At 49.8% G+C, this 25,677-nt stretch overlaps 3 protein-coding genes across 22 annotated transcripts in view; all 3 read right to left on the reverse strand.

The window, feature by feature from the left end:
• The window catches only part of UBOX5 (U-box domain containing 5), a 39,563-nt gene extending 25,759 nt beyond the window's left edge, over nucleotides 1-13,804 (reverse strand). For 3 of the 11 annotated variants that reach the window (XM_023760264.1, XM_023760263.1, XM_023760252.1), the window contains exons 1-2: nucleotides 13,697-13,744; nucleotides 11,504-11,605 (exon numbers count right to left, since the gene is read on the reverse strand). The gene's annotated coding sequence lies outside the window, so the exon portion shown is untranslated. Of the gene's footprint in view, nucleotides 1-10,559; nucleotides 10,604-11,503; nucleotides 11,606-13,696 lie in introns of those variants that run through there. The other 8 variants (XM_023760253.1, XM_023760256.1, XM_023760255.1 and 5 more) reach the window with 8 other exon arrangements.
• FASTKD5 (FAST kinase domains 5) lies at nucleotides 1,719-13,793 on the reverse strand. 4 transcript variants are annotated; one of them, XM_023760250.1, is made up of 3 exons: nucleotides 13,697-13,758; nucleotides 11,504-11,605; nucleotides 1,719-4,426 (listed from the first exon to the last, which is right to left on the reverse strand). In XM_023760250.1, exon 3 carries the CDS (start codon nucleotides 4,387-4,389, stop codon nucleotides 1,936-1,938), a length of 2,454 nt encoding a protein of 817 aa, XP_023616018.1. In that variant the 5' UTR covers nucleotides 4,390-4,426; nucleotides 11,504-11,605; nucleotides 13,697-13,758; the 3' UTR covers nucleotides 1,719-1,935. The 4 variants fall into 4 exon arrangements, with proteins under 4 accessions (XP_023616018.1, XP_014317808.1, XP_006096460.1 ...); XM_014462322.2 differs by lacking the exon at nucleotides 13,697-13,758 and adding an exon at nucleotides 10,560-10,603 and having other exon boundaries at nucleotides 11,504-11,564; XM_006096398.3 differs by lacking the exon at nucleotides 11,504-11,605 and having other exon boundaries at nucleotides 13,697-13,793.
• Nucleotides 13,805-16,319: 2,515 nt separating the features above from the next.
• LZTS3 (leucine zipper tumor suppressor family member 3) overlaps nucleotides 16,320-25,677 on the reverse strand; it is a 10,183-nt gene continuing 825 nt past the window's right edge. The window contains exons 2-8 of one of the 7 annotated variants that reach the window (XM_023760272.1): nucleotides 24,759-25,465; nucleotides 22,656-22,715; nucleotides 22,172-22,534; nucleotides 21,334-21,558; nucleotides 20,338-20,809; nucleotides 19,142-20,014; nucleotides 16,320-18,803 (exon numbers count right to left, since the gene is read on the reverse strand). In XM_023760272.1, coding sequence (XP_023616040.1) covers nucleotides 18,105-18,803; nucleotides 19,142-20,014; nucleotides 20,338-20,784 — 2,019 coding nt within the window. In that variant the 5' untranslated portion in view covers nucleotides 20,785-20,809; nucleotides 21,334-21,558; nucleotides 22,172-22,534; nucleotides 22,656-22,715; nucleotides 24,759-25,465 and the 3' untranslated portion in view covers nucleotides 16,320-18,104. The other 6 variants (XM_014462330.2, XM_023760271.1, XM_023760273.1 and 3 more) reach the window with 6 other exon arrangements.

The following is a 25,677-nucleotide window of genomic DNA, read 5'->3' on the forward strand; positions in this document are numbered from 1 at the left end:
TCTTCCACAAAATACCGACTTCTGCGCATGGGCCACGAAGTTTCAATCGCACTGTACGTGCGCGCCCGCACGTGGTATTTTGTGGAAGAGCCACACTCAAGGGGCCAAAGAGCCGCATGTGGCTCTCGAGCCGCAGTTTGCCAACCACTGCCTTAGACTGCTTCTGTTAAGAGCAGTAATAAGTTTCCTTCTCATCTGAGCTACTTGCCATGAAAAACATTCTGCCTGGTCATATTTGAGAACCTCTGATTCCACAGGCACTCATATAATTCTACTCTTCTAAGTTCAATTTTAGGGAGAAAATATTCCAGGGGTAAAAAAGAAGTCAAAATGCAGAAGAGGGGGCTAAGAGGAAGATAGTAAGCTCACTAATTCTGAAATGGCTTTTTAAAGCACGAAGAATCAGCAACTAGGGACAACCAACCAAATCTAAACAAGAATAAGAAGGACTTTAATTTTGGAGGGTGTGAAGAAAAAAACATGCATGCGGGGAAATCCTGAAATATAAGTGAAGTTATATAAGACTAGGGGCCCAGTGCACAAAATCGTGCACCTTGAAAGGAACTGTGGGCCGCAAGGCTGCGGTGGGCACAGGGGCAGGTCTTGGCCCATCCTCTGCGCCCCCACCCGGCCCCTCCCGCTACAACCCCCGGTCCTGTCTGCCGGCAGCCCCGCTCCCGCCACCACTGCTCCCACGTGCTGAGGTACCAGTCCCGCTCACACCCACTGACAGCGCAGAGCCATTGGGGCCAGCCCAAGCAGCAGGTGCGAGCAGGGCTGGAGCCATCAGCGGATGCGAGCAGCAGCTGCTGTCCCGACTGCCCCTCAGGAGCAGGGGAAGGTGATCGGGTGCGAGTAGCTGCTCCAGCGCCAGCAGCGGGTGCAAGAGGCAGCTGCCAGCCCTGAATGCCCCTCAAGAGCAGGGGGAGGTGGGGAAGCTCTAAGGTGCAATCAGGGCCAGCAGCCGCCACTCGTACCCGCTGACAGCGCCAAGCGATCAGGGCTGGCGCCAGGCACCAGCAGCAGGTGAGAGTGGGGCCAGTGTCGGCAGCAGGCGTGAGCATCCAGCAGGACCGCAGCATGCGGGAACAAAGAATTTTCAGTAACCATCAGAGGCTCACCCCGATGACAGCGACCAGTGCCCTGCCTTGGTCTGGCACCCCCACTCACCTGTTCCATCATCCCGCTACAGCCAATGCCCACCATGTTCCGCGCTCTGCCGCCTGCTGCTGATGCCCATGTTCCACATGCGCCCCCTCGTGGTCAGGGCACATAATAGCGACAGGTTGTTCTGCCATTTGGTCTATTTGCATATTAGGGTTTTATATAGAGAGATTCTTATTTTATAGCAAAGTATATAAAAACCAATTTTTATTATTTATTATTATTATTTAAATGTTTTTATTGGTTTTAGAGAGGGTAAGGGAGAGGGAGAGAGCAAAACATCAATGAGAGAGAACCATCAATCGGCTTACTCCCGAACACCCCCTACTGGGAATCAAGCCGGCAACCAGGCACTTGCCCTGATTGGGAATTGAACCAGTGGCCTCTAGGTGCATGGAATAATGCTCAACCAACTGAGCCACATCAACCAGGGCTGAAAACTAATTTTTAAAAATTGGCTTTAGATAATGTCTGACTATACTTTTATCCTAAATATTCAAAATAACTATGAGATAAGGCTGGTAAACAGAGAAAAATGAGAAATTGAAAATAGGACATTTTAAGATGTTTGTTATTTACCTGCACAAATTAGGTTACAATTAATTCACAATAACATATACTACCTTCAATCTGCCATAGACAAGAACACAATTGGGTCTCCTCAAGAGATAATTTTATTACAAACCTACATTCTGGCTTTTATAACTATTTCACAATACCTAGTACAGTGTATATCTACAGCATTTATACGCAGAAATGCCCAAAGGTCCTTCAGAGAGCAGAGGTGAACACTTTCTCATGGAGGAACGCCAGCTTTTCAAAGCGAGTTCGTTTCAGTAGTGGGAGCCATTCCCAGTGGGATAACTCTACTACACGGTACCCAAGCCGATTCAGCTGCCGCCTCTTCATATTGTGCAATCCAAGCAGATCTCTAGAACCATAGCAATACTGGTTCTTGTTTGTCAACTGAATAGCCAGCTTCACTTGTGGGGCCTGCATACAGGCTGGCGGGCATTGGCCAGCCATCTCCATAGCCCCCAATCCGTCTGCCACATTGTAAAGAGAGGCCTCTGAGGGCATGGCTGCCTTCTTCTCTAATTCCATGGGGTGTTGCCCAGTCTCTGACTCAATTTTCCCCTGGAGATGCCCTCCTGATTTCCCCTTTAGTAGCTGATGCATCAAATCATCTGTAAGACTGATTCCCACATGCTTGAGCCTTAATTTGGCTAGTAAATCTTCAGAGGGTATGGCTTCTCTGTTAAATGGCAATGCCTTCATATTAACATCAAGCCGGACCTCTAAGTCAGAAGATCGGGTATGGGGCAAAATCATATGGTGCTTAATGTACTGGGGCCCACCCAACATGGTCTCAAGTAAAAAGAGAGCTTCTAGGAATTCAGGTTTTGAGCACATATCCTTCCTAGCTGCATTCCACAGTATTTCTGACCCCTCTTGCTGAAGGTAAGAACTAAGACGGTTGCCTCTGTAATCTGGACACTCAATGCCAACTGAACCATCAAGAGTATACAGCTCCTTAGTGAGTTCAAACTTAGTTCTCTCCCGAGCTAACCTGACAAACCCTGGACTCAAAGCAAAATTGATGAGCTCAATTGGAAAGTACTCAGAAAATGCCAGGCCCAACAGGCAAGTGAGCAGGTGTTCTGGGTAATGGTTGAACTCAGGCATCTTTCTGTGAATCTCATTTATCAGGCTCGAATAAAACTCTTCTGCATTGGGTGGCTTATAATTCAGAGTTCCAAATGACCACAGAAACTTGGCAACATCTTTACTTCGACAGTATGATACTCTGGGAGGCAAAGAAGCAGCCACAGCATTCATTACCCCTTCATCTAGGAAACGTAAGGCAGAGCAGGCAAGAGTCAAGTGCATGACACCCTGAACTCCCAGGGAAGGAATTCGTTGAGGAGCAATCTGCCCAAATTGCTTCATGAAATTTACATGATCCACATGAGTGAAACGGAACATTTTAAGAATGTTTACCAAGGCATAACTACTCAGGTGCTGCATATCAGCACACACCAAGTCTCCAATTTTCCGCATGACAAATTCTGAGAGACCACTACTTGATTTAAAGAAACCCAAACAGATTGCACCAGCCTCCTCTATATTGATAAAATCTATATACTTGAGGATCAATGATTCCAGTTTTTGCATTAGGTCCTGGGGTACCTGACGACTTTCACCTATAATATAAATCAAGTGAATCAGCTGAGACAAGGATAGGTCGTTCCAGTGCAAATTAAGGTAACTAAAAAAGATTTTTAAAAACCGAGGTACTCTGCGGCCCAAGTATCGCCAGAGATCAGCAACCATGAGTAGTTGATCCAGACTCATATCCCATACTTTATGGCAAAATCTGGTTTCATACACATCTAGCATTGCGTGGGAGTGAGGGATTCCTAAACTGACAAATGCTTTTAAAATATTGATCAGATCGAGGGTATCAAAGAGCTGTATGTTTTTCACACTCAGCTGGCAGAGTAATGCAAATTTGGCACTAGACAGCAAAACAGGATGTTGTTCTGCAGGCATAGAGCTCAGCTTACAGAAGTAATCGGCAATGATTTTAGGCTGGAGATTATCTTGATAAACTGTGACTTTGTGCAAAATTAGTTCACCTTCTGAAACAGATAGGGGCTGACAAGGCTCAGATTTGTTATAGCTGTGAAGCTGGTACTCTGGTCTTAGCTGCAGGAAAACTCGGGGGTCTTCAAAGGAATCAAAAACTTCTATATCCTCTTCATCAACTTTCATGGCCCTAGGTGAGCCCAGTTTCCATGTGCTGGCTTTAGAGGCAGAAGCCCTGCTGAATTCCAAACCTAGGAGGGCACTGCTGGTTGTCAGGATCCTCTGAGAAGAGGAGGTGCTACAAATGTTCTCAACTTTTTTGGCAGGATGGCAGAGATTACTGTGTTCTGGAGGGTCCTGTCCCCTGTGCCGTGTGTAGCTTCCCACATTCCAATATGCCACACTTTGGGTTGCACTGTAGGCAAAAGGACTGCAAAATACTCGATTTCCTAACGGTTTTAATAACTTAAGAGTGGCTGCCATTCTGGTGTCAATACTGATCGTTTTGGCAGTCAGAACACAGTCCTCACAGGTCTGACCGGGCAATTTCTTGTTTATATGGTGCTTGATTAGAGCTGGACAGGAAGGCGTTCCACAGAAACTGCCTGGAAATCTTCGGCATATCCTAAGAGTCATGGATCACAAATGACTGGGCCAGAATTGGTGCCAGATACTGAAAAAAGGATAGATGAAGAATAAGTGGCTTCCACCTATCACAATATCAACATTTACACATTATACATAATGGGCTAAAACTTTGCTGTCCACTTAAATACAACACTAGTGAATGCCCAAACCACAAGACAGCATACATCAAGGATAAACTCTGTGACTTGCATAAAGACACAAGAAAACCTCAAAACCAGGGTACTATTAGGCAGTTCTCCAGAATGCTGCTCAGTCCAGACTTCCTTCTGTACTTCCTCTGACCTCTAGACTTCCTTTATGGTAAATGTAGTGATGGTCAGAGAAGAGAGAGTTGCTCTGCTAACTTCCAACAGGAAGAAAAGCTAATTTTCAAAAAGAAAACTGGAGCCCTAACTGGTTTGGCTTAGTGATAGAGTGTCAGACTGCAAACTGAAGGGTTGGTCCCAGGTTCAATTCCGGTCAAGGGTACTAACCTTGGTTGCAGGCTTAATCCCGGCCTGACTGGGGCCCATGTGGAAGGCAACCAATCACATAGATGTTTCTGTCTGTCTCCTTCCCTTTCACTCTCTCTAAAAATCAATGGAAAATTATCCTTGGGTGAGGATTAGTTTTTAAAAATTAAAAAAATAACAACTGGGAACAAAAGTGAGCAACCTATTCCATCTCTGTGATATCAATGAATAAAAGACACATGTAGAGAATAAAAAAGTTGGTAAAAGCTGCTATGCATATACCAAAAGTAAAAAGAGGGTTTTGGGTATAAAGTTTAATTAATTATACTCAAAATAACCCTTCCTATTCCCAAAGTACAAAACTTTTTCAAAATATATTTTTATTGATTTTAGAGAGGAAGGAAGAGGGAGACAGAAACATCAATGATGAGAGAGAATTATTGATCAGTGACTCCTGCACCCCACCTGGAGATCAAGCCCTCAACCCAGGCATATGCCCTGACCAGGAATCAAACCATGACCTCCTGGTTCATGGGTTGACAATCAACCACTGAGCCACACCAGCTGGGCAACTCTTGCTTTCTCTAAACGCTTGTCTTTCCTTCCACTTAAGAAATGCCAAAGCCTGACAAGCAAAATCCAGGGAGCCCTGAGCTGCCAAAATATGGACCAGATAGGGCCGGTGTTGCAGAAAATCCCTTGAGGGTTCTGATGGAAGCAGAATGACTTTCTGAAATGCCTGCCCACCTCCCATCAGCCCCTTCCTTCCAGAGCTCACAGGGCGGTTTAGTGGCTTTGTTCAGGTAAGTCAGCTAGAAAGGCTTCTCTGGATGGCAGGAATGTGTGCTTCCAATTTCTTTGTGAAGCAGAGCAGAATTATTTCACATGAAATCATTATACATTTGGTTCTCTACTGTGGCCTGTGGACCCATTCTGCACACCAAGTTTCAATCTATGGGTTCAGATGCCATAGACCAGGTATCAGCAAACTATGGCTCAAATCTAGCCCTCCACCTATTTTTGTAAGCAAAGTATTATCATCTGAACATAGCAAGGGCCATTCATTATTGTTGATAACTACTTTTTTTCTCTATAAGAGCAAAATTGAGCCATTGTGGCAGAAAATATATGGCCTGCAAAGCATAAAATATTTACTATTTTTTCCTTTACATAAAGTTTATTCCTACAAATGCAGGTGGCCAACTTTTTAAAAATTAGAAAACATTAGGAAAATTATACTTAAATTTTATATTTTCCTTTAATATTTAGATGATAATTGAAGATTTATGCCTCAAAACAGTCATTAGGAATCTCAATTAATACTGCAGCACAGGCATGGTGGAAACAAAAGAGAGAGCAAGTAATGGGACTCTCCAGTTGACAGAACAGGGCTTTTAAGAAGACCTGTTTTGGCCCGACCAGCATGGCTCAGTGGTTGAGCGTTGCTGACCTGTGAACCAGGAGGTCACGGTTCAATTCCCAGTCAGGGCACATGACCAAGTTGTGGGCTCGATCTCCAGTGTGGGGCATGTAGGAGGCAGCCAATCAACGATTCTCTCTTATCATTGATGATTCTATCTCTCTCCCCATCTCCCTTCCTGTCTGAAATCAATAAAAAATATATTAAAAAAAAAAAAGAAGACGACCTGTTTTGGACCCTGGAATGTAAATTTAGTCCAACACAATGTGCAACTAAAGTCATAAACTATTCATATCTGTAGTCCTTCATCTCATCTTGGGAACTAGATCTAAAGAAATAACTAAAAAAAAAAAAAAGACAAAATGTTTTTTTACAAAAATAGCTGTGCTATCTAAACAAAAAACTATAAAAAAAAACCACACAAAAAACAAATGTTCATCCAGAAGGAGGAGGCTGGTTTACAGAATAACTGTGTAGCAGACATCACAGTACATAAAAAAGTACATACAAATATCAGTGGAACAAACAGAACACAAATGAGTGCCATCACCTAAAATACACTGCTTCTTTGTGAGAAGAGACTTTGTTATATCTTTGCTAAATTAACTTTTTCCCCCACTTTGGGGGGTTAAAAGTGATAATACAGAAGAATATATGGATTAATTTAACTAATACCTTTATAAATTATAATTTAAAAAGTGTATTTAGCCCTGACGGTTTGGCTCAGTGGATAGAGCGTCGGCCTGCGGACTGGGGGGTCCCAGGTTCAATTCCGGTCAAGTGCATGTACCTTGGTTGCGGGCACATCCCCAGTGGGAGGTGTGCAGGAGGCAGCTGATCGATGTTTCTCTCTCATCGATGTTTCTAGCTCTCTATCCCTCTCCCTTCCTCTCTGTAAAAAAATCAATAAAAATATTTTTTTAAAAGTGCATTTAAATTACTTCAATTAATACTACCTAACAATACTTAATAAAATTACTATGCATGGTCTTCAAAGTAACTAGAATCATTTCCTAGAACATCAATGTCTGACTGGTGTACCTCCCATGTTTTGAATTAATGTGGCACTTTTTTCATTTTTAAAAATGCAAGCAAAGTCCCAATATGGAAAAAAGAGCCACACTTTTCTTAGGGCTTCCTCTGTGCCAAGCATTTTATGAGCTATTTTATCTGCATTGATTCCAATCCTTATAACATTTCTGTAAGGTAGGTTTTATCATCTCCCTATTGTTGATGAGGAAAAGAGGACTTCACAAGATTAAGAAACCTGCCAAAGGTTACACAGCCAAGGCACACAGTGGGTTTGACATCAAGGATTGTCTGATTCATTCCAAAGCTAACACTGCTGGTATACTGGAGAGACAAGAGAGGAGTCAAATTTCAGACAGGGAAGTAGGGAAGACACTGAACAATCTCTAGGATGCCAGAGAGCTAGAGGATTAGAGCCTGACGAGGTCAAAAGCCCCACCCACCTTTAATGGTCTGGGATCCTAACTATCACTATGGTTAGATTATACTACTCACAAAAAGAACAAAGAAAAGACCTCAAAGAGGGAAATCTATATAAAGGTGAGGGTTTACAACATGCCCCCAGTATCAAAGCAAAGAGGTCACATCTGAAGACCTGAAAGTTGGAAAGAGAGATATGCGATCCAGAATTTAGAGTTCAGCATAGGAGAGAAGCAAAGGAAAACCCCAGGATAAAGATGAAAAAAGATTCCAGGACGCCCTAACCCAGTGGTTCTCAACCTTCCTAATGCCATGACCCTTTAATACAGTTCCTCATGTTGTGGTACCCCCAACCATAAAATTATTTTCGTTGCTACTTCATAACTGTAATTTTGCTACTGTTATGAATCGTAATGTAAATATCTGACATGCAGGATGTATTTTCATTGTTACAAATTGAACATAATTAAAGCATAGTGATTAATCACAAAAACAATATGTAATTATATATGTGTTTTCCGATGGTCTTAGGCGACCCCTGTGAAAGGGTCATTCGACCCCCAAAGGGGTCGCGACCCACAGGTTGAGAACCGCTGCCCTAACGGTTTGGCTCAGTGGATAGAGCATTGGCCTGAGGACTAAAGGGTCCTGGGTTCGATTCCGGTCAAGGGCATGTACCTCAGTTGCAGGCTCCTCCCCTGGCCGGGCCCTGGTCCAGGTGGGTGCAGGAGGTAACCACTACATCAATATTTCTCTCTGTCTTTTCCTCTCTCTTTCACTCTCTCTAAAAATCAGTGGAAAAATATCCTCAGGCGAGGTTTTAAAAATAAAAAAGATTCTAGGACTAGAGCTGTGAGCAGACATAAAGAGTAAGCAGTTCATGCTGGAGAAGATGGTTATTACCGGGGAAAGCAGATTTACACTTCTAACTGATAATCTGAGGTAAGGAGACAGAAAACCGAACCAATTAACAATAACAAAAATTAACTCCAGGAAAACAAAAAAGTTGTACAAGATAAAAAAATGTTATAGTATACTCCCTGCTCAACTGTAAATAATATTTACATAATCTTATTAATATAAACCTTGAATATCAACCTAACTAAAAATTTTGAGTAAACTGGCCCTGGCCAAGTAGCTCAGTTGGTTAGAGCATCTTCCCGATTCAACTGATTGCTGGTTTGATCTCCGGTCAGGGTATATAAGAATCAACCATTGCCCTGGCTGGTGTTGCTCAGGGAGCATTGTCCTGTGCACCAAAAGGTCACGGGTTTGATTTCTGGTCAAGGTCATGTACCTGGATTGCAGGTTTCATCCCCGGCCCTAGTCAAGGCACTTGAGGGAGGCAACCAATCAATGTGTCTCTCTCACATTGATGTTTCTCTCTTTCCCCCCCTCTCCCCTTTCCATTCTCTCTAAAAAAAAAAAAATCAATGGCCCAGCCAGCATGGCTCAGTTGTTGAGTGTCAACCTATGAACTAGGAGGTCACAGTTTGATTCCAGGTCAGGGCACATGCCTGGGTTGCAGGCTCATCCCCAGTATGGGGCATGCAGGAGGTAGCCGATCACTGGTTCTCTCTCATTCATGTTTCTATCTTTCTTTCTATCTCTCTCTCCTTCTCCCTCTCCCTTCCTCTCTGAAATCAATAAAAATATTTAAAAGAAAAAGTCAATGGAGCCGAAACCGGTTTGGCTCAGTGGATAGAGCGTCGGCCTGCGGACTGAAAGGTCCCAGGTTTGATTCCGGTCAAGGGCATGTACCTGGGTTGCAGGCACATCCCCAGTGGGAGATGTGCAGGAGGCAGCTGATCGATGTTTCTCTCTCATCGATGTTTCTAACTCTCTATCTCTCTCCCTTCCTCTCTGTAAAAAATCAATAAAATACATTTAAAAAAAAAAAAAAGTCAATGGAAAAAATATCCTCGGGTGAGGATTAACAAAAAACAAACAAAAGAATAAACCAATGAATGTAGAAATAAGTGGAACAAATCAATTTCTCTCTCTCTCTCTCTCAAATCAATAAATATTTTTAAAAATATGGGCAAACTAGCCCTGGCTGGTTTGGCTCAGTGGATAGAGTGTCAGCCTATGGACTGAAGGGTCCCAGGTTCAATTCCGGCCAAGGGCACATGTGCAGATTTCAAGCTCAGTCCCCAGTGGGGGGCGTGCAGGAGGCAGCCAATCAGTGATCCTCTCTCATCATTGATGTTTCGATCTCTCCTCTCCCTTCCGCTGTGAAATCAATAAAAATATATTTTAAAAGAAATATGAGCAAACTATATTCAGAAGATAAAGGGAGGTGAAGATGATTAGGGAAAGTGGGCAGTGATACAAGAGACCTAGAGCCTCAATAAAGAAGTAAAGAGATTTTTATAGCTATTGATTTGATCTCCTAGAAATAAAAAAAAAGCAACACAAATATGTTATTCAGAAATATACTGATAAATGCTAAAAGAAACAGACACATAGTTTAAAGTGCCTCTAGGAAACAAAAATAAAGGGAGAGAAAGAGGAAATTACTATTTAGTGTTATAAATTCTATTGAATTATTTGACTGTGTAAACTATATCCATGTATAACTGACAAAATTTAAATTTATAAAATGCATGTGCTAACAGAAGATTAAGGTATTATTAATCAAGAAGACAATCAGTGAACAGAGAAAGTAACCTTAATATTCAAGGAAAATGTTGAAAAGTTATTCCCAGTGCAAGCACTTTTTATTGTCTTTAGAACTTCTCTATGGATGCCCACAGAATGGGCAGAAATGATAACAAAATAATCTTAGAGGCATGCAGAGCCAAACTGCAAATAACAAACAAACAGTAGCTACTTACTTTTTCATCACAGAACTTTTAGTGTTAAGTGCCTAGACACCATCCTATATAATAGAGATAATATGCAAATTAACCCTCACGCCCTCACAAGATGGCTGCCAATGACCAGGCCGGCAGGGGGGGTTAGTGAGGAACAACCAAACGACTGAACAAGCAGGCTATGTGGGGCGACCAGGCCAGCAGGGGGGGCAGTTAGGGGAGACCAGGCCAGCAGGGGGGGCAGTTAGGGGCGACCAGGCCAGCAGGGGAAGCAGTTAGGGGTGACCAGGCCAGCACGCAGAGGCAGTTAGGGGCAACCAGGCAAGCAGGCAGGTGAGTGATTAGGAGCCAGCGGTCCAGGATTATGAGAGGGATGTCCGACTGCCCATTTAGGCCCGATCCCCGGGATAGGCCTAAACCGGCAGTTGGACATCCCCCGAGGGGTCCCGGATTGGAGAGGGTGCAGGCTGGGCTGAGGGGACCCCTCCCCACCCCCCATGCATGAATTTCGTGCACGGGGCCTCTAGTATATATAGGTATGAAATGTGACCACTTTGGAAGTTGGGTCTCAAATACTGCAGAAAAGGAAAGAAATACTAGATATAGAACAACAAAGTAAAATGTGGGAAGAAAAAGAGGTAAGGATGTGTTACCCAGGTAGAGAAAACACAGCTGAGTTAGTTCCTGCTTACTTAAGGACTCCCAGAGAATCCATTAGAAAGCTGAGAACACCATGAGATGCCCAATAACTCCTGATGCCTCTATGAAGATTCAAAGATATGTGGCATCATTTCACAAAGCCCCTTTCCTAGTTTAAGTGCCCCAAGTATACCCTGCTCCCTACCTCCGCTTTAGGGGTTATTAACCAGAGTGGAACCTCAGAGACCCCTGGAGCATGGCTGTTCTGAACAGCACTGCCCAAATCACCCTGAATCATGTGATTTCATAGGAGTAAGGAATCTTACCTTTCTGCCTTCCAGGTACAGGTCTGAGCAAGGCCGAATAGCTTCATTTTAAACTATAGTCCAGAAGTGAGAGAGCCAGGAGGAAGAAGGCAGCCATGCTAACTGTAGATTAAGTATATAACACCCTCAGCATTTTCAATTTACCAGTTATCAGATCTCATCCCTTAACTCTGATTTCTGATCTTTCTGCTAGAAAGATTTAAACCTCTTATATCCTGATGAAATTGCCACAAATAAATGGATACTTCAAAACCCATTCTTACCTTAGCAAATAATTTATTGGGCAACCCTAAGAATTAAAACAACTAACTTTTTCTAGGTGCTGGAGTCTCCTGATCGGTTTACAAAGCTTTAAGCCCATGGTGAGAGTTTAGAGGCTGACGGTATGGACCCCTAGCTGTTAATACAGATGCTAACTGGGCTAGACTCTTCTATGCTTAGTTCCACACAGGAACACAGCTTACAGGAAGGTAAAGCACTAGTGTAAACCAAAATCTAGTCTAACAGCCTATCCCCTCTACTTCATTCTAGGTTCCATGCACATCACAATAATCTATGAAACTCTTTTAGCGTTCATAGCCTTCTCCTCCCCTTCTAAAACTCTACTTTTTCTCTATCAGAATGACAAGAAGGGCCTGGGTAGATATAGTCTGGCAAGGCCCCACAGATAATTCTGCTAGAGTCACCACTCTTAAAGGGTCCATAAGACTCGTCGTTAAAAAATCTCACTGTAACAAAAAGCAGAAACTCATGTTCTCTCAGCCCATCTGAATGGAACTAGTAGAGAGAGAAGTAGCTGTACCCAATTATGTGGACAAATCCCCAAATAAATGGTCCAAGTACCTATCAGTGTTAACTCCATCAAACACTTGATTTTAAATCGGTTTTCCTAAATTTGCAAGGCTGCACAACACGGTATTTCAGGCAAGTGAAGGGGGAACTTCAAAATTCTTTAATATCAAAGTTGACTGACTTACATGATGAATGACAAGGCCGTACTGGGGAATCGAAAAATAAATCCAAAACGAAAGTAAGAGAAATAAAAGTAAGCCAATGAATTGGGAAGAAAGCCAAACTGACAAATTAGACCTGCGTAACTGACAAAGGCCTCACTTTCCCAGTTGTACTATAGATGGCACTGAGTCTCCAGGGTTTTGTTTTGTTGTTGTTTTTTAGGGGAAAAGTGGAGTCGGCCCTCAGCCCCCCTGGGAAAAGGGCCAAGTCCGCAGCCACCCACCCCCGGGTCTGGGGGGGTCTCCTTCCCAGCCCCGGGCCCAAAGGCCCCGGATCCGGTTTCATTTTGTTCTATCAGGCAGTAGTACACTCATCCCAGCGCCATTCAGAGCAGCGAGTTGCAGAATCTAGTTCTGGAAAGGTAGCTGTTATAACTACTCAAAGAACGGAAAACATGCATTCATATTACAGCAGCAACACATACTCAAGCATAAAACATGAGCTGCGCTGGTGCTAAAGACCTTGGCGACCAGCTCCACGGATGAGCACCGTCCGAGCATCTACAGCGAGTGCGCAATCAAGAATCACCTCGGCATAACCTAACTGCATAGACAGGGCCCAAAGCTTCCTGAGTCAGGGCGGAAGAGCTGTGTCAGGGTTTGTACATGAAGAGAAAAGGTAATCACTTGTCTTACTCCTGGAGAGAGAAAGGGAGTGGGGCATCCATGCTATCCTTAGGTAGGCTTGTGCAACAGATACTTAAAACAAAAAACACAGCACCACAAAACACCGTTTGCTATTTATTGAAGACTCACCCCATCCCAGGTACTAAGCAAAATACTGCTCAAAGTGTGGCCCGAGGAACAGCAGCATCAGCCTCACCAGGCCCCACCCGACCTACAAAATCGGAATCTTCAAGATGCCTACGTGTGATGAGGTGCGTCTCGCTACACTCTCACCACAGGTCTGGGAGACGAGTACTGTTATTCTCTCTGGCTCACAGCTGAGAAATACAGGTTCGGGTAAGCCGCTCGCAAGGTCACAGAACTCCGGAGTGGCTGGGGTCGCCAAGGTTCTCTCTAGAGCCGGGCCTGTGAGAAGCGCCCGGCACACGGACGGAGAAGTGCAGAGAGGCACGGCCTTGGCGCGCGGGCCCTGGGCCGGCCAGGAGGGGCGGGCCACGGACCAGGTTTGCACGGAGAGGCCAGTGCGACCTTCTACCCAGCCGCCGCCACTCACCTGGGCCCGGCCAGCGCGGACACCACAATTACAGATCACAGATCCCGCGGAGTGCGGCAACTCGGCGACTCCTCCAGGTACACTTGGCCTGCACAGCCCCACTTCCGGCCAACTGCCCGCTACTTCCGGATGATGCGCGAAGGACGGGTGCCACCGAGGCTCAAAACTCTTTTAGCGTTTTTTTCAAGGACGTTTTCCACTGAAGGACGATGTTGAAGAATTGGTGGTCAGGGGGGTCGGGGCGGGGGCGGGGGGGGGGGGGGGCGGCGGAACCGGATATAGAACTTGGCTGGGGCTAAAGAATTTGGCTACCAGCTCCACGGGATAAGCCAAAGACACACCACTCTGGAAGTAATTTAATAGCCAAGGCACAGGTTCGATTCGAATCCCGACCGCTCAGCGGTTCTCAACCTGTGGGTCGCGACCCCTTTGGCGGTAGAACGACCCTTTCACAGGGGTCGCCTAAGACCATCCTGCATATCAGATATTTACATTACGATTCATAACAGTAGCAAGATTACAATTATGAAGTAGCAACGAAAATAATTTTATGGTTGGGTCACAACATGAGGAACTGTATTTAAAGGGCCAGAAGGTTGAGAACCAGTGCACCACTCCTCAGGGTGTTATGGCCTTGGGAAAATCACATAAACTCTCTAAGCCTAGTTTCTTGTCTGTATAATGAGGATAATCATACATTTAAAAGAAATGTAATCATAAAGTTCTCCCAAGAGAAGATTTAGTGATGGGTAGATGGAGAAATGGATGTGAGGAGCTGGAGCTTGAGGAGGCCAGTACTATGATGGAGGAGCCAGGGTGATCCTCCACCTTCCTAAGTAGGGGGCTCATACTTGAGATGGTATGGGCAAAACTAGGCAAGGAAGAGGCTCCACCGAGAGCTTTCAGGAGGGCCTGCCCTAGACAGCCTTTCCTGGGGCACCAGAGAGCTGCTGGTCAGGATCATCATACCTTGTCAGTGCCTTGGCTGCTCATCCACTCATTCATTCATTCATTTGGGAAAGAGAGATAGAAACATCAATGATGAGAAAGAATCATTGATCGGCTGCCTCCTACAGTGGGGATCCACACTGGGGGTCGAGCCTGCAACCTGGGCATGTGCCCTGACTGGGAATGGAACTGTGACCTCCTGGTTCATAGATCCAGGCTCAACCACTGAGCCATGTCAGCCAGGCTCATCCGCTGATCTTAAGGGCTAGAAAGGAGACCTGAGAATTAATACTCCCTCCTGGGCACCATCTTGTCCAGGAGACAAGACTAATGTAGGCAGGATACTTCACTGCAAGGGAAGAGGTGGGCAAGCCTGGCATTCCAACGCCTGAGCTCTGCAGAGGGCACTGCTTGCCTGGGTGTGAACATTTGGGGCCTCAGACGACTGACACCACTGCTCAGGGAGGTTCTCTCACTTGGGCCAGACCAGGGCACACAGTTAATTGTTGATTATGATTCTGTCTTTGCCTGCAGAACTCAGAGAGAGCAGAGGGCCCATCCCCAGGGGATGGACCACATTGCTCAGAGGCAGCCAAGGCAATCCTATTGTTCTTTGACAAATACTCAATGTCCCAGCCTCCCTTAAAATGGAAAGAACATGTGACTAAGTCTTGGCAAACAAAATTTAAAGGAAAACATGCGAGTAGGGTTCTGGGAAAGCTTTTATTTCATGATAAAGTAGTGCTGTCTCAATGCCTTCTTGGAGCTGTGGCAGCCACCTGTGGCATGGTGTACACAGCAAGAATGTGAAAGTAAGAGGATAAACAGTCTAAGTCCTTGATGAACCAACACCTATGACACGCAGAATGCCTACCAGACTTGTCAGGTAAGAATAAATAAGCCACTGTGTTAGGTCCTGTAAATCAGGTTGGGTTGCTTGTAGCATAATAGTCTTTTTTAAAAATCTGAACTATGGAGTCTCTTTTTTTTTAATTTTTTGATTTTAGAAAGAGAGGAAGGGAGAGAAACATCGATAAGCTGCCTCCTGCACGCCCCCTATTGGAGATCAAACCTGCAACCCAGGCATGTGCCGTGACTGGGAATCGACTGGCAACCTCTCAGTGCATGGGACAACCCTCAACCAACTGAGTCATACTGCCAGGGCACCTAATACATTCTTGATTGGGGGGCGGGGGCTTGGTAAGAGTCCCAGAAAAAATTATCATAAAGGACATCACTTAACCTCAAAGGACGACTCTCTTCTTGCAGCACACTTGGGTCATTTCTGCCTTTTGGCCCTCACCACCAATTACAAACTGGTTCTTAGACTCATTAATATGTATTCTACCCTCAAACATCAGCCCATTGCTATAAGGTGGCTCAGGCCACTACAGGCTGCATCTAGCTATCCTGCATCATCTGTCTTTTTGGCCAGCAGCCTGGTGTCCAGATTTTGAGCTGGAACCAGCTTGAAACTCTGAAGAGAATGCCCCACTGGCCAGAAATGTGGGACTACGACTCCTCCTGGGCACTATGGAGGAGCTTGGACTTTGAGCCAACCTCTTGGCATGCATGGCCCAGTGAACACCTTGTCTCACGCCTCCCCTGGGAAATGTTTACTCCAGCTTTGCCCTCCACACCCCCTCACCTGCAAAGACACAAACAAGTCAAAGAATGCCACTCAAGAGGCTTTCTCCATTTTATTTCTTTGGGAAAAGAAAACAAAGTCTTTCCATCACATATGGTAGAGATATATATTTATATATATTTATATATAATTTCTTTTGTGGTTGGAAGTCCCAAAGCTGAGTCTGTTAATATTTTTTTCTTTTTTTCTTCTACTAATGCCTTCTGTTCCCCCTGCCCCTCTGGCCCAGGCCCAGATTCTGGGACAGGTCCACTGAGGGGTGAGTGGAATAGGCAGTGATTGCCAGCATGGCCCCCCCGCCCCAACCCAGTTCAGAGATCTGGTGAGGGCCACAGGAAGGGGCTGTGCAAAGAGATAGAGGCCAGAGAGGCACTCCTGTTTTCATGGGGGCTGCACAGCTTGTTAAACAGTCACCAGTCATGGGAGGAGGCTGGTCAGGGGTTAGAGGACTTGCTCACAGTAGTTGCCAGCTCTCTCCACCCAGTCCCCAAAACTAGTCTTGGGAGTGGGAGGAAGAGAGTGAAAAGAGAAATACAAGGGCTAAGGGCCAAGCCTCCTCCAATTTTTATTGCTGGTGAATTAGAAATTTGCCTTTCCCTTCCTACCTTGGGGAGACGGACTCTGAGAGGGCCCATACAGGAGGAAGTCACATTAGGTGCCCCAACCCCACTGATGGCCAGGTCAGGCCTTTCCTGGGCTACCTCAGGGCCCTGGGGACCCAAAGGTCAGCCTTGTCTTTCAAGGGCAATCACAACCACCCCCCAAAACAAGGGCCTCAGGCTCAGGTTTGGGCCCAGTGGAGCTTGGAAGTGGGCAGTGAATGCACCAGATATCAAGCAGAAATTTCTACTGGAAGAAAAGGTGAGTTTTGAGGGAAGAGGTGACAATGATGTTCTGAGCTGAAAGCAGAAGGAGGCTGGGGGAATGGAGTGGGGAAGACATCGCAGACACTCGTGACCTCAGTACGGGTGAGGGGAGTGCCTGAGAGGCAGGTAGCACTTAATAGCTGTAGTTAGAACCAGACAGTGGCCCTGTGTGTGGGCAGGCCAAGCAGATGAGGCTATTGCCCTTGGGTCGTGGTCAGGGAGGGATGTGGGGAGGGAGAGCTTAGAAGCCTCCAGGCGACCCTTCCAGGAACAGGAGGGCAAATCTTTCCTGGACACTGAGCCTGCAGCCCTTCCCTCCCTCAATACACTTATGGACACACACTCAGACCAAGCCAGGCTCTGAGGCCTGAACCCTAGAGACCGTGGTGGGGAGGGGCTGGGCAGGTAGCCCTCTCAACCACAGGCAGGCCATCTGCTCCCACTTGTCCTGCCAATCTGCCCAGGAAGGGAGAATAGTGCAAGAAGGAGAGAGGCCAGGAGCCCAAGGTCTATCAGTTTCAGCAGACCCCCTCAGGTTACATGGCCTAGGAGGTGAGCACAGAGAACATTACTGGACACAGAGTAGCCAACAGTAGCAGCCCAGACCCAATGAGGGGCTGGGGCACCTCATGGCACTACAGGCCTGCCACCTCCATCTCCAACAAGGGAGGGCCAACAAAGGGAGCCTGGGCCCCTCGTCCCCGCTCGCTCTGCCCTCTCCCTGTTCCCTCCTTGGAGGAGGGCCCAGTGGGTTGCCCAGAGGGGCAGTAGTAGAGCTAGAAGGGCACTCAGTGCAGGAAGGGAAGGGACCTGGCCACAGCTGCTTTGAGAACCTCTTTGGTCTGGGGATATGGGGAACCCGGGGAGGAGAGATGGTGGGAGGGGACATGGGGGACTCTGGCCTTTGACAGGGTATTTGTCAAAAGTCCCATGCCAAGATCAGGGATCAGATTTCTGTGGACTCGATGCGCTCAAGGCGGGAAGGGGTCCAGGCTTTCTTCTCCTCGCCATGTTGGGGGGTGGGTGTGCTGGCACCCCCTGCGGCCCCACGTTCACGCAGCCGCCGCTCCAGCTGCTGGTTGCGCTGGTACATCTCCACATAGCTCAGCTGCAGCTGCTTCTGGTACTCGATGACCTTCTCCTTCTCCTCCAGCCACACACGGCGCTCCTCGGCGAAGCTCGCCCCCTGGCGCTCCCGAGCTCGCCGCTCAGCCGCTAGCTCGGCCTGCAGCCGCCCCACCTCCCGCCGCAGGGCCCTGGTCCCGCTCTCCCCACCAGCATCCACCTCCCCGTCCAAGGAGACTAAGGAGGCGGCGGCGGCCACCCCCGCCTGCCGGCGCATCTTGGCCTCGTCGCTCTCGCACGTGGCCAGAGCATCCTGCGGCTCGGCGGGGTCCACCGGGGTCAGTGCCGGCTTGAGGCAGGCGGTGGGCAGCTCACCCTCGGCCAGCTCCAGGCTGGCCTGCTTGCTGCCGAAGGAGTCCCTCAGGCTGAGCAGCTGCTCCTCCTTCTCCCGCAGCGAGGCCCGGCCCTCCCGCAGCTGGGAGCGCAGCCCCACAATCTCACTCAGCTTCTGGGACACATCCGCCTGCGAGTCCTTCAGCTGCTGCTTCAGGAGGGAGATCTCCCCGGCTTTCTGGCACACCTGGGCAGGGTCGGGTGGGAGAAGCCAGGTGAAGGCAGAGCTCTGCTCACCTCACCCCACCTTCCCTATCCAGCCCCAGAGGTACCCAGCTTCTCCAGGGCATCAAGCAGGGCAGCAGTGACACACAGGGCCCCCTCCTCAGACTCAGGACATACGTGGCCAATCCCACCCAGCCCGGGGACAGCTCTCTGTGGTCCTCACAGAAACTGCTGATCAATCTTGAGCCCCACCCCCAACTTCCATTCCCCTTGTGCTCATGGGGGCCGACTGCTCTGGGTTTCTCTGCAGGGACAGAAGGAAGAGGAGACAGGGAGAAGGCCCAAGCCCCCAACCCGCACCTCCCACTTCGTTTCCTCCATCCGGGGCAGGAAGTCGGCCTGCTCCTTCTGGCAGGCGGCCACCTTGTCCTCGAGCTCTTCCCGCTGTCGCATCAGGCGGGCTGCCTCCTCCTGCAGCTGCTTCTTGTCCTGCTGCAGCCGCAACACTTGCAGCTGTAGGCCCTGCTGAGCACGCTGGGCACGGCGGGCCACCTGCTGCAGCTTCCCGCTGCAGCCCTGCCGCAGCTCGGCCAGCTCGCGCTCCCACGCTTTCTGCCGCTCCTCCAGAACCTGGGCCACCGCCACCTCGCTCTGCTCCAGGCTCCTGCGCAGAGCGGCCACCTCCTGCTCTTTCTCCCACAGCCGCTCCTCTAGATCCTGGATCAGAGCACTGGGCGAGGGTGGTGAGCAGGCCGAAAACGGCAGGCCTCCACCTCCGCCCTCTCCCGATCCCAGGTGGCCCGACCGCCCCATGGAGGAGGAGGACCCGCTCTTGCTAGAGGCCCGCCCACTGTCAGAGGTGGCCAGGTCCTGGTAGCCCGACCCACCACCGCTACTGCCAGTGCCACTGCCACTGCCACTACCATAGCCGGCAGTGCCAATGCGGTTAATGTGGCTGGTGGAGGCACTGAGGGGCGCCACGTGCTGACTGTAGTTAGAGCTGTAGGTGGGCAGGCTTGTGAGTGAGTTCCGGCCTGAGTCTGAGAGGCTGCCCCCACCCCTGCCCGCTGGGGTCATGGTCCGAGACTTGTCCAGTCCACCCTTGAGGCCCCCAGGGCCCTGTCGTCCCTCAGGGGTCCCGCTGGTCTGTGGAGGACACAAGTTCTGCATGGAGTGGAAGTTCTTGGGTACAACAGGCTTGAAGGCTGAAGGCCGAACTAGCGGCTCTGAGCACTGCGTAGAAGCAAAGAAGGGAGAGTGGACATCAGGATGGGGCCTTAGCCTTGACCCCAGCCTCTTCCCTGTGGACAAGACTTCCCCACTTCCCACCCTCATTGATCTCCATCCCGGGAGTCACTCAGGGCTGGTGTCTACCTTATGGCCCACCCAAGCCAAGTTTTTATCCTGTACCCACCAGCTGGATTTGGCCCCCAAGGCCCACCCTTCGAGTCCAGTCTCCATCCTGGCACCTATCACAACCCAAATTCTAAGAAAGTCCACTTCACCTTCCACTCTGAGCTACCTCCCATCCCCAGAAAAAGGCCCTGGGGACTGACCTGGTCGAGCTTGCCAGAGGTGGCCAGGAGCTTAGGTGGGTGGCTGGGCTCACGATACTGTGGTGGGGCCTTGTCACTGCCGCCGCTACTGCTGCTGCCACCACTGCCGCCCACCACATTGCCACAGACATCCGTGTGGTCACTGCCCCGCAGCTCACCGTTGAGGTAGAGGGAGTTGGCGAGAGCCTTGTCCTCAGACGGGTAGCGGCCTGGCCTCTCCCTGCTGGCCCCACCGCCACCAGCTCGAGGGCCCTGGCTGCCCCCACCCCCTGTGCGGGTGCCCACACTCTTCATGGCAAACTCCTGGGCATGGGCAACTCCACTGCCCACACTGCCCATGGCCAGACGAGGATCTGGGGGTCCGAGCTCAGAGGGCCGTGGGGCAAAGGCCAGGAGGGGATCCCGCCCCGAGTCAGCTCGCACAGGCAGTGTCTCCAGCTTCGCCATGATTGAGCTGGGGTGGTGGGGGGCACTGTGGGCATAGGTGAGAAAGCAGGATTGGTCAGACCCACTCCCGTGCCCACCACACCGCACCACACCCGCCGAGTCAGCCCCAGCACCACCTGTACCCTACCTCTCGGTGTCCCCTTCCCTAAAACAGACACAGGAATTCCCAGACACCCAAGGAGAAGGAATGGGGCTCGGGTAAAGAGTGATAACCTTGGTAACGGGAGCTGCATGTTGCCCACCTGACAAAGCCCAAGCCCAGGACACTATACCCACCATTCCCTCCCGGATCTGCTCAGCTCTGCATTCCACTCCTCACCCACTCCTCCTCCTCCAGCTTCCCAGACTCAGTGGCCCACTCAGTTCTTTACTGCAACCTCCACAACGTAGGGTTCTTTACCCTGGGTCTGGACCCCTACATCCCAACCTCACGGGCAGGGAGATGGGGCTGGAAGGGGACAGCAGTACCTGGATCCAAGAGGGAACCTCAGAAGTTAAAGGAGGGAGAGAAGCCCACCCCTACCCAAAAACTGTGGGCGGGGTCCTAACCTAGGGTGTTGCAGTCAAGGGCACAGGTGGAGGCTCACGACCAGCACAGGCTCCTCTCCTGGCCTTTCCAAGGGGGTGGGGGCCGACAGGCCCTCAAGCCTGGGACCCTTGGAGGCCTGGTATGCAGGGGTCATGCGCCTCCCTCTGGAAGTCAGAGCTCGGCCGGAACCAGCGGAGTGACTTTAGACAGACCGGCAGCGCCATCCTGGACTGCAGTTTTCTTCTCTGTGAAATGGGAGGAACGAAGGACCTACCTCGCCGAGCTGCCACGTGCCAGGCGCCCCCAGGCGACAGGCGCAGGAGCGAACTGGGGTGCTGCGGGGCGGGGGCAGCAGCTGCTTTGCAGCGCGCCTCAGGGCCACCTCGGGCACGCCCCGGCCCCCGCGGCCAGCCAGGAGCCGCGGCTGCAGCGCGTGGCCAACGAGCTCTCCCAGAGGTCTTCCCAAGTGGGCGCCACGGGGCCCTGGCACGGAGGGTCCCCTCCCCGCATCCAGGACCTCGGAAGAGGACCCCAAGCCGGCAGAGGCCGGGCGGAGAACGCGATGCCGCTAGCAGCAGGCGCCCGCCGAGCCTCCCTCGGGGCCTGCCTTTCCCACAGGTGGGCGGGAATGGGCGGGGCCTGCGCACCCAGCGGAGCCTGGGAAGATCCCGCGCCGCGGAACCTCCCTAAGAATTCGCTGCCTCCGGGAAGACTTCCTGGATTACTCCCCTTTCCCACTCCCTGTGGACCTTGACCCTGCTCAGTGCACCGTGAAGTCCTCCGCGCCCCTCAGTGGGCGTGCACCCCCAGCCCCCAAGGCCGGCCCCCAGGAACAGGGCCAGCAGGGCCTCGGGTTACCTGCGCTCGGGAGACCCTGCTTCCTGGTTCCTTTGTCTCCAGCCGGCACCTGGGAACGCCTGCCCCGGAGATCCCAATACTGTAACCCAGCCTGGCAGGGGCTGCAGCAGTGCCTCCCAGCAGTGTAAACACTCAAATCCGCGTGCCAGAGATGGCAGGAATGTCCTTCAGGCTCTTACCCCCTTACTCCCATCAGAAACCAGGCCAAGAGCACGCCTCTGCCAAGGTGAAAGGGTCCAGGTGGCACCCCACAGCCCCTTGAGCATTCCTCAGACTGTCTTCTATCCAGGTGCCCACTTCTAATGTTGTGCCCGACGGAGCCTGCCAAAACTATTGCCCTTCAGAGTCACCTGGCCACCACACCTGGAATTACAGCCCCAGGTGGTTGGAAAGTTCACCACCAAGCCAGTCCACACTGCCTTTGTGAAATTCCACTCTCTCAGCGCCTGCTCTAAGGTGTGGAGAAAAGCACTTTATCACCTACCTCTCTTGGCCAATCTGTCCCGTAGGGCGCAACAGAAGTGCAGGATCAGCAAGTTCAGACCTAGAGAGAGCGAGGACCTCCTTACTTTGGTGCCCTGGGTGCCTGCCTCTCATGCCTCACCCTGCTCCCTGTTCGGCCTCCACTCCCAGTATACACCAACCTGGCTACCCCTCAGATCAGAAATCCCCCTCCCACCCTAATCATGACCCCCTTCTCTCACCATCCCTGGTACAGTATAGGGAGCAGCTAAGCAGCTGAGGATGGAGGCTGAGTGGCCTGAAGCTTGGAACCAGTGGGAAGGCCTGGGCAGGATTGGGGAGGAAAAACTGACAAAACTTCATACAGATGGAGTTCAGAGGGTGGGGGCAAGGAAGGATCTGGGTTGGGACAACAGGGTGGGCATGACACATTTAACATGACAGGGGGAGACTGTTTGGGGGAAAAGGGCTGTAAACTGTAAACTTTGGAGAAGACCAGAGAAAGATATCTCTCACATACTGGAGAAGGAAGGAGGGAGGGAGGCAGGGAGGAGAAGAAGAGAGACTGAGCATCATCAGCATTCAAGGATAGTGTGGGTGGGGCCCAGCAACGAGCTAGGATAACAGCGCCTCAGAAGCCTGGGAGACAGTGTAGGAGCAGGAGGAAGGCCAGAAGGCAAGCCCTGCGGAACAAGATGGGGGCTTTCAAGAATGTGGGTGCAATTCTGGTGTTAAAAACGGGCCAGGTAGAATTGGGATTGGAGAGCGCGCCCTGGATTTCACTGATGTCTATGAGAGAATGGTTTCAGAAAGGTAGTGCAAGGCAAAGCCAGGAGTAGAGGGGTCTGGAGGGAGAGACAGGAGGTTCCCTACTAAAAGAAGGCCAAAGAAGGCAGTCATTTAAGTGATTTGGGGTCCAAGGGCTTTTTTCTAATTTTAAAATTAAACATGGTAGAAACGTGAGTGTGTTGATATGCTGAAGGAAGTGAGACTGGAGATATAGGCAAGGGGGCTGCACCAGAGGCCTGGGTGTGAGCATGAGCAAACCTCAGAAGTAATCATGTTGATCACGAGAATGACAGGGGATAGTAATGTTTGGGAAGGTGCTTTGTAAACTGTAAGGTGCGATACAAGCATGCAGTACTACTACCTTCTCTGAGATCCAGGAAACAAGATTCTGACCATAGGTTGGGGCTGGTCATATGCCACTCTGCCCCACCATTTCCCTAGAGTGTATGATCCCTAGCCAGACTCAGATACCCAGGGTCTTGGGTGGAAATGGGGTCCCAGGACTGTCTCCTAAGCCTTTTTAAAAAAGTATTTTTATTGATTTCAGAGAGGAGGGGAGAGGGAGAGAGAGATAGAAACATCAATGATGAGAGAGAATCATTGATTGGCTGCCTCCTGCATGCCCCCTACTGGGGGTCGAGCCCGCAACCCAGGCATATGCCCTTGATCAGAATTGAACCCAGGACCCTTCAGTCCACAGGCCGAGGCTCTATCCACTGAGCCAAACCAGGTAGAGCTCCTAAGCCTCTTATACTGGTGCTTTACCTGGGAATCCTTTACTGCCAACCCAAAGCAATTCTCCCTCAAGCCTCATTCCCCAAAGAGTTTCTTGGCATAATTCTAATTTGTCATGGGTAACCCCATGCAAGCATTCTGTCTCTTGCCTATTCCAAGCCTGTTTCCTCAGAACCCCAGCAGGGAGCTGGCAAGATAAGGAGGGGCATATGCTTCCCTGATAGGCAGAAACTGAGTTGAGCTTTCTATGGGTCAGAGTCCTGAACTGGCCCCAATAGCTGAGTATGGTCTGCAATGGCAGCCTTATGGCATCAGCTCAACACCCTGGATGATAGCCTGTTGCTTGACTCTGCCTCTATCTCTGTCCTGTCGACCTTCAGTGCCTGGGAAATTACTCACAGTATTAGCAGTCACAAAGAGCCCAAGTGGATTCTACATGTGGGTTACATGGGCAGGTCCCTCCAACCCACAGTTATCACTGCCCCTCCCTACCAGTGTCCCTCCCAAAACTAGGAACAGTCCACCTTCTCTTGGCGTCTCAGAGGTCCCAAGCTTGGCCCATTCACCTCCTAAAGATCTCAGCAGCCCCTCCTGCCAGTACCTTTGCAGGGGGCTCCTCACTGGCCTTTCTTCCTCTGCACTCCCTCTCCTGCACCGCTGCCAGGGAAATCTTTCCGAAGGGCAAAGCTGATCTCGTCCCTGCTCTGCCCAAATTCTTCCATGAGCAGCACCAAGCGCAGTAGACTAGACAGAGTTCTGGAGGCATCAGCTCCAAATATAAATTAGGGGTGGAACTGTGTGCAGCGTATTTCACCTCAGATTCTCACACCTACCTTACAGGAATCTTAAGAAGTATATGTATTGTGGGTGAAATGCCTGGCATTCCTCTCAGCCCCCAGAACCAGAGCAGAGCTTGCAGCAGGGCCCCCAAGGCCTCTCCCACTGCACATCCTATTTCCCCTGATCTGAGCCCCTTTCCACTCCACAGTCTCTTCCCAGATCTCTGAACCCATCCTGCATCCTTCAAGGCCCAATCCAAATGCTGCCTCCCAGGACAGCATCCTGATTGCCATGGCAGGAAGGGGTCTTAGAGCTCTTGGCTCAGGCTACTTAATGGAGATTTCATTCTGAGGCTTCCCCAGTGCTGGCCTGTGGGTGCCCACGGGGCACAGATTGCAAAGTCCTGGGGGTCCCTGGGCTCTGGCACTGAGGAGATGCAGAGAGAATATGTGTGGGATTGCTAGTGATGAGCAATGCAAAGAGGCAATGAATCCAGACAGGAAAATCAGGAAGGTCTTCTGGGAAGGACTAAGGGAGAAAAGAGATCGGGGGCACTGTAAATCTTTTGGGGGTGCAGAGGTCTCCAGAACTTCTTGGTTGGGATGTGTGAGGGGAGATCCATCTTCCCTTGGCGACAACGGTGAAGGTGGTCCATCCCATAGGTCCTGGGTCTGATGTAGCCCGTAGATTTCAGGACTGTGGGGGCTGACAGCATCTCATGCCCGCCCCCCCCCCCCCCA

The sequence above is a fragment of the Myotis lucifugus genome, unplaced genomic scaffold (genome assembly GCF_000147115.1).
Source record: "Myotis lucifugus unplaced genomic scaffold, Myoluc2.0 scaffold_178, whole genome shotgun sequence".
In the NCBI taxonomy this organism is placed as follows: Eukaryota; Metazoa; Chordata; class Mammalia; order Chiroptera; family Vespertilionidae; genus Myotis; species Myotis lucifugus.

Coding starts and splice junctions, on each gene's coding strand:
- FASTKD5 (XM_006096398.3), bottom strand. CDS start 4,389: ATGACTCTTAGGATATGCCGAAGATTTCCAGGCAGTTTCTGTGGAACG.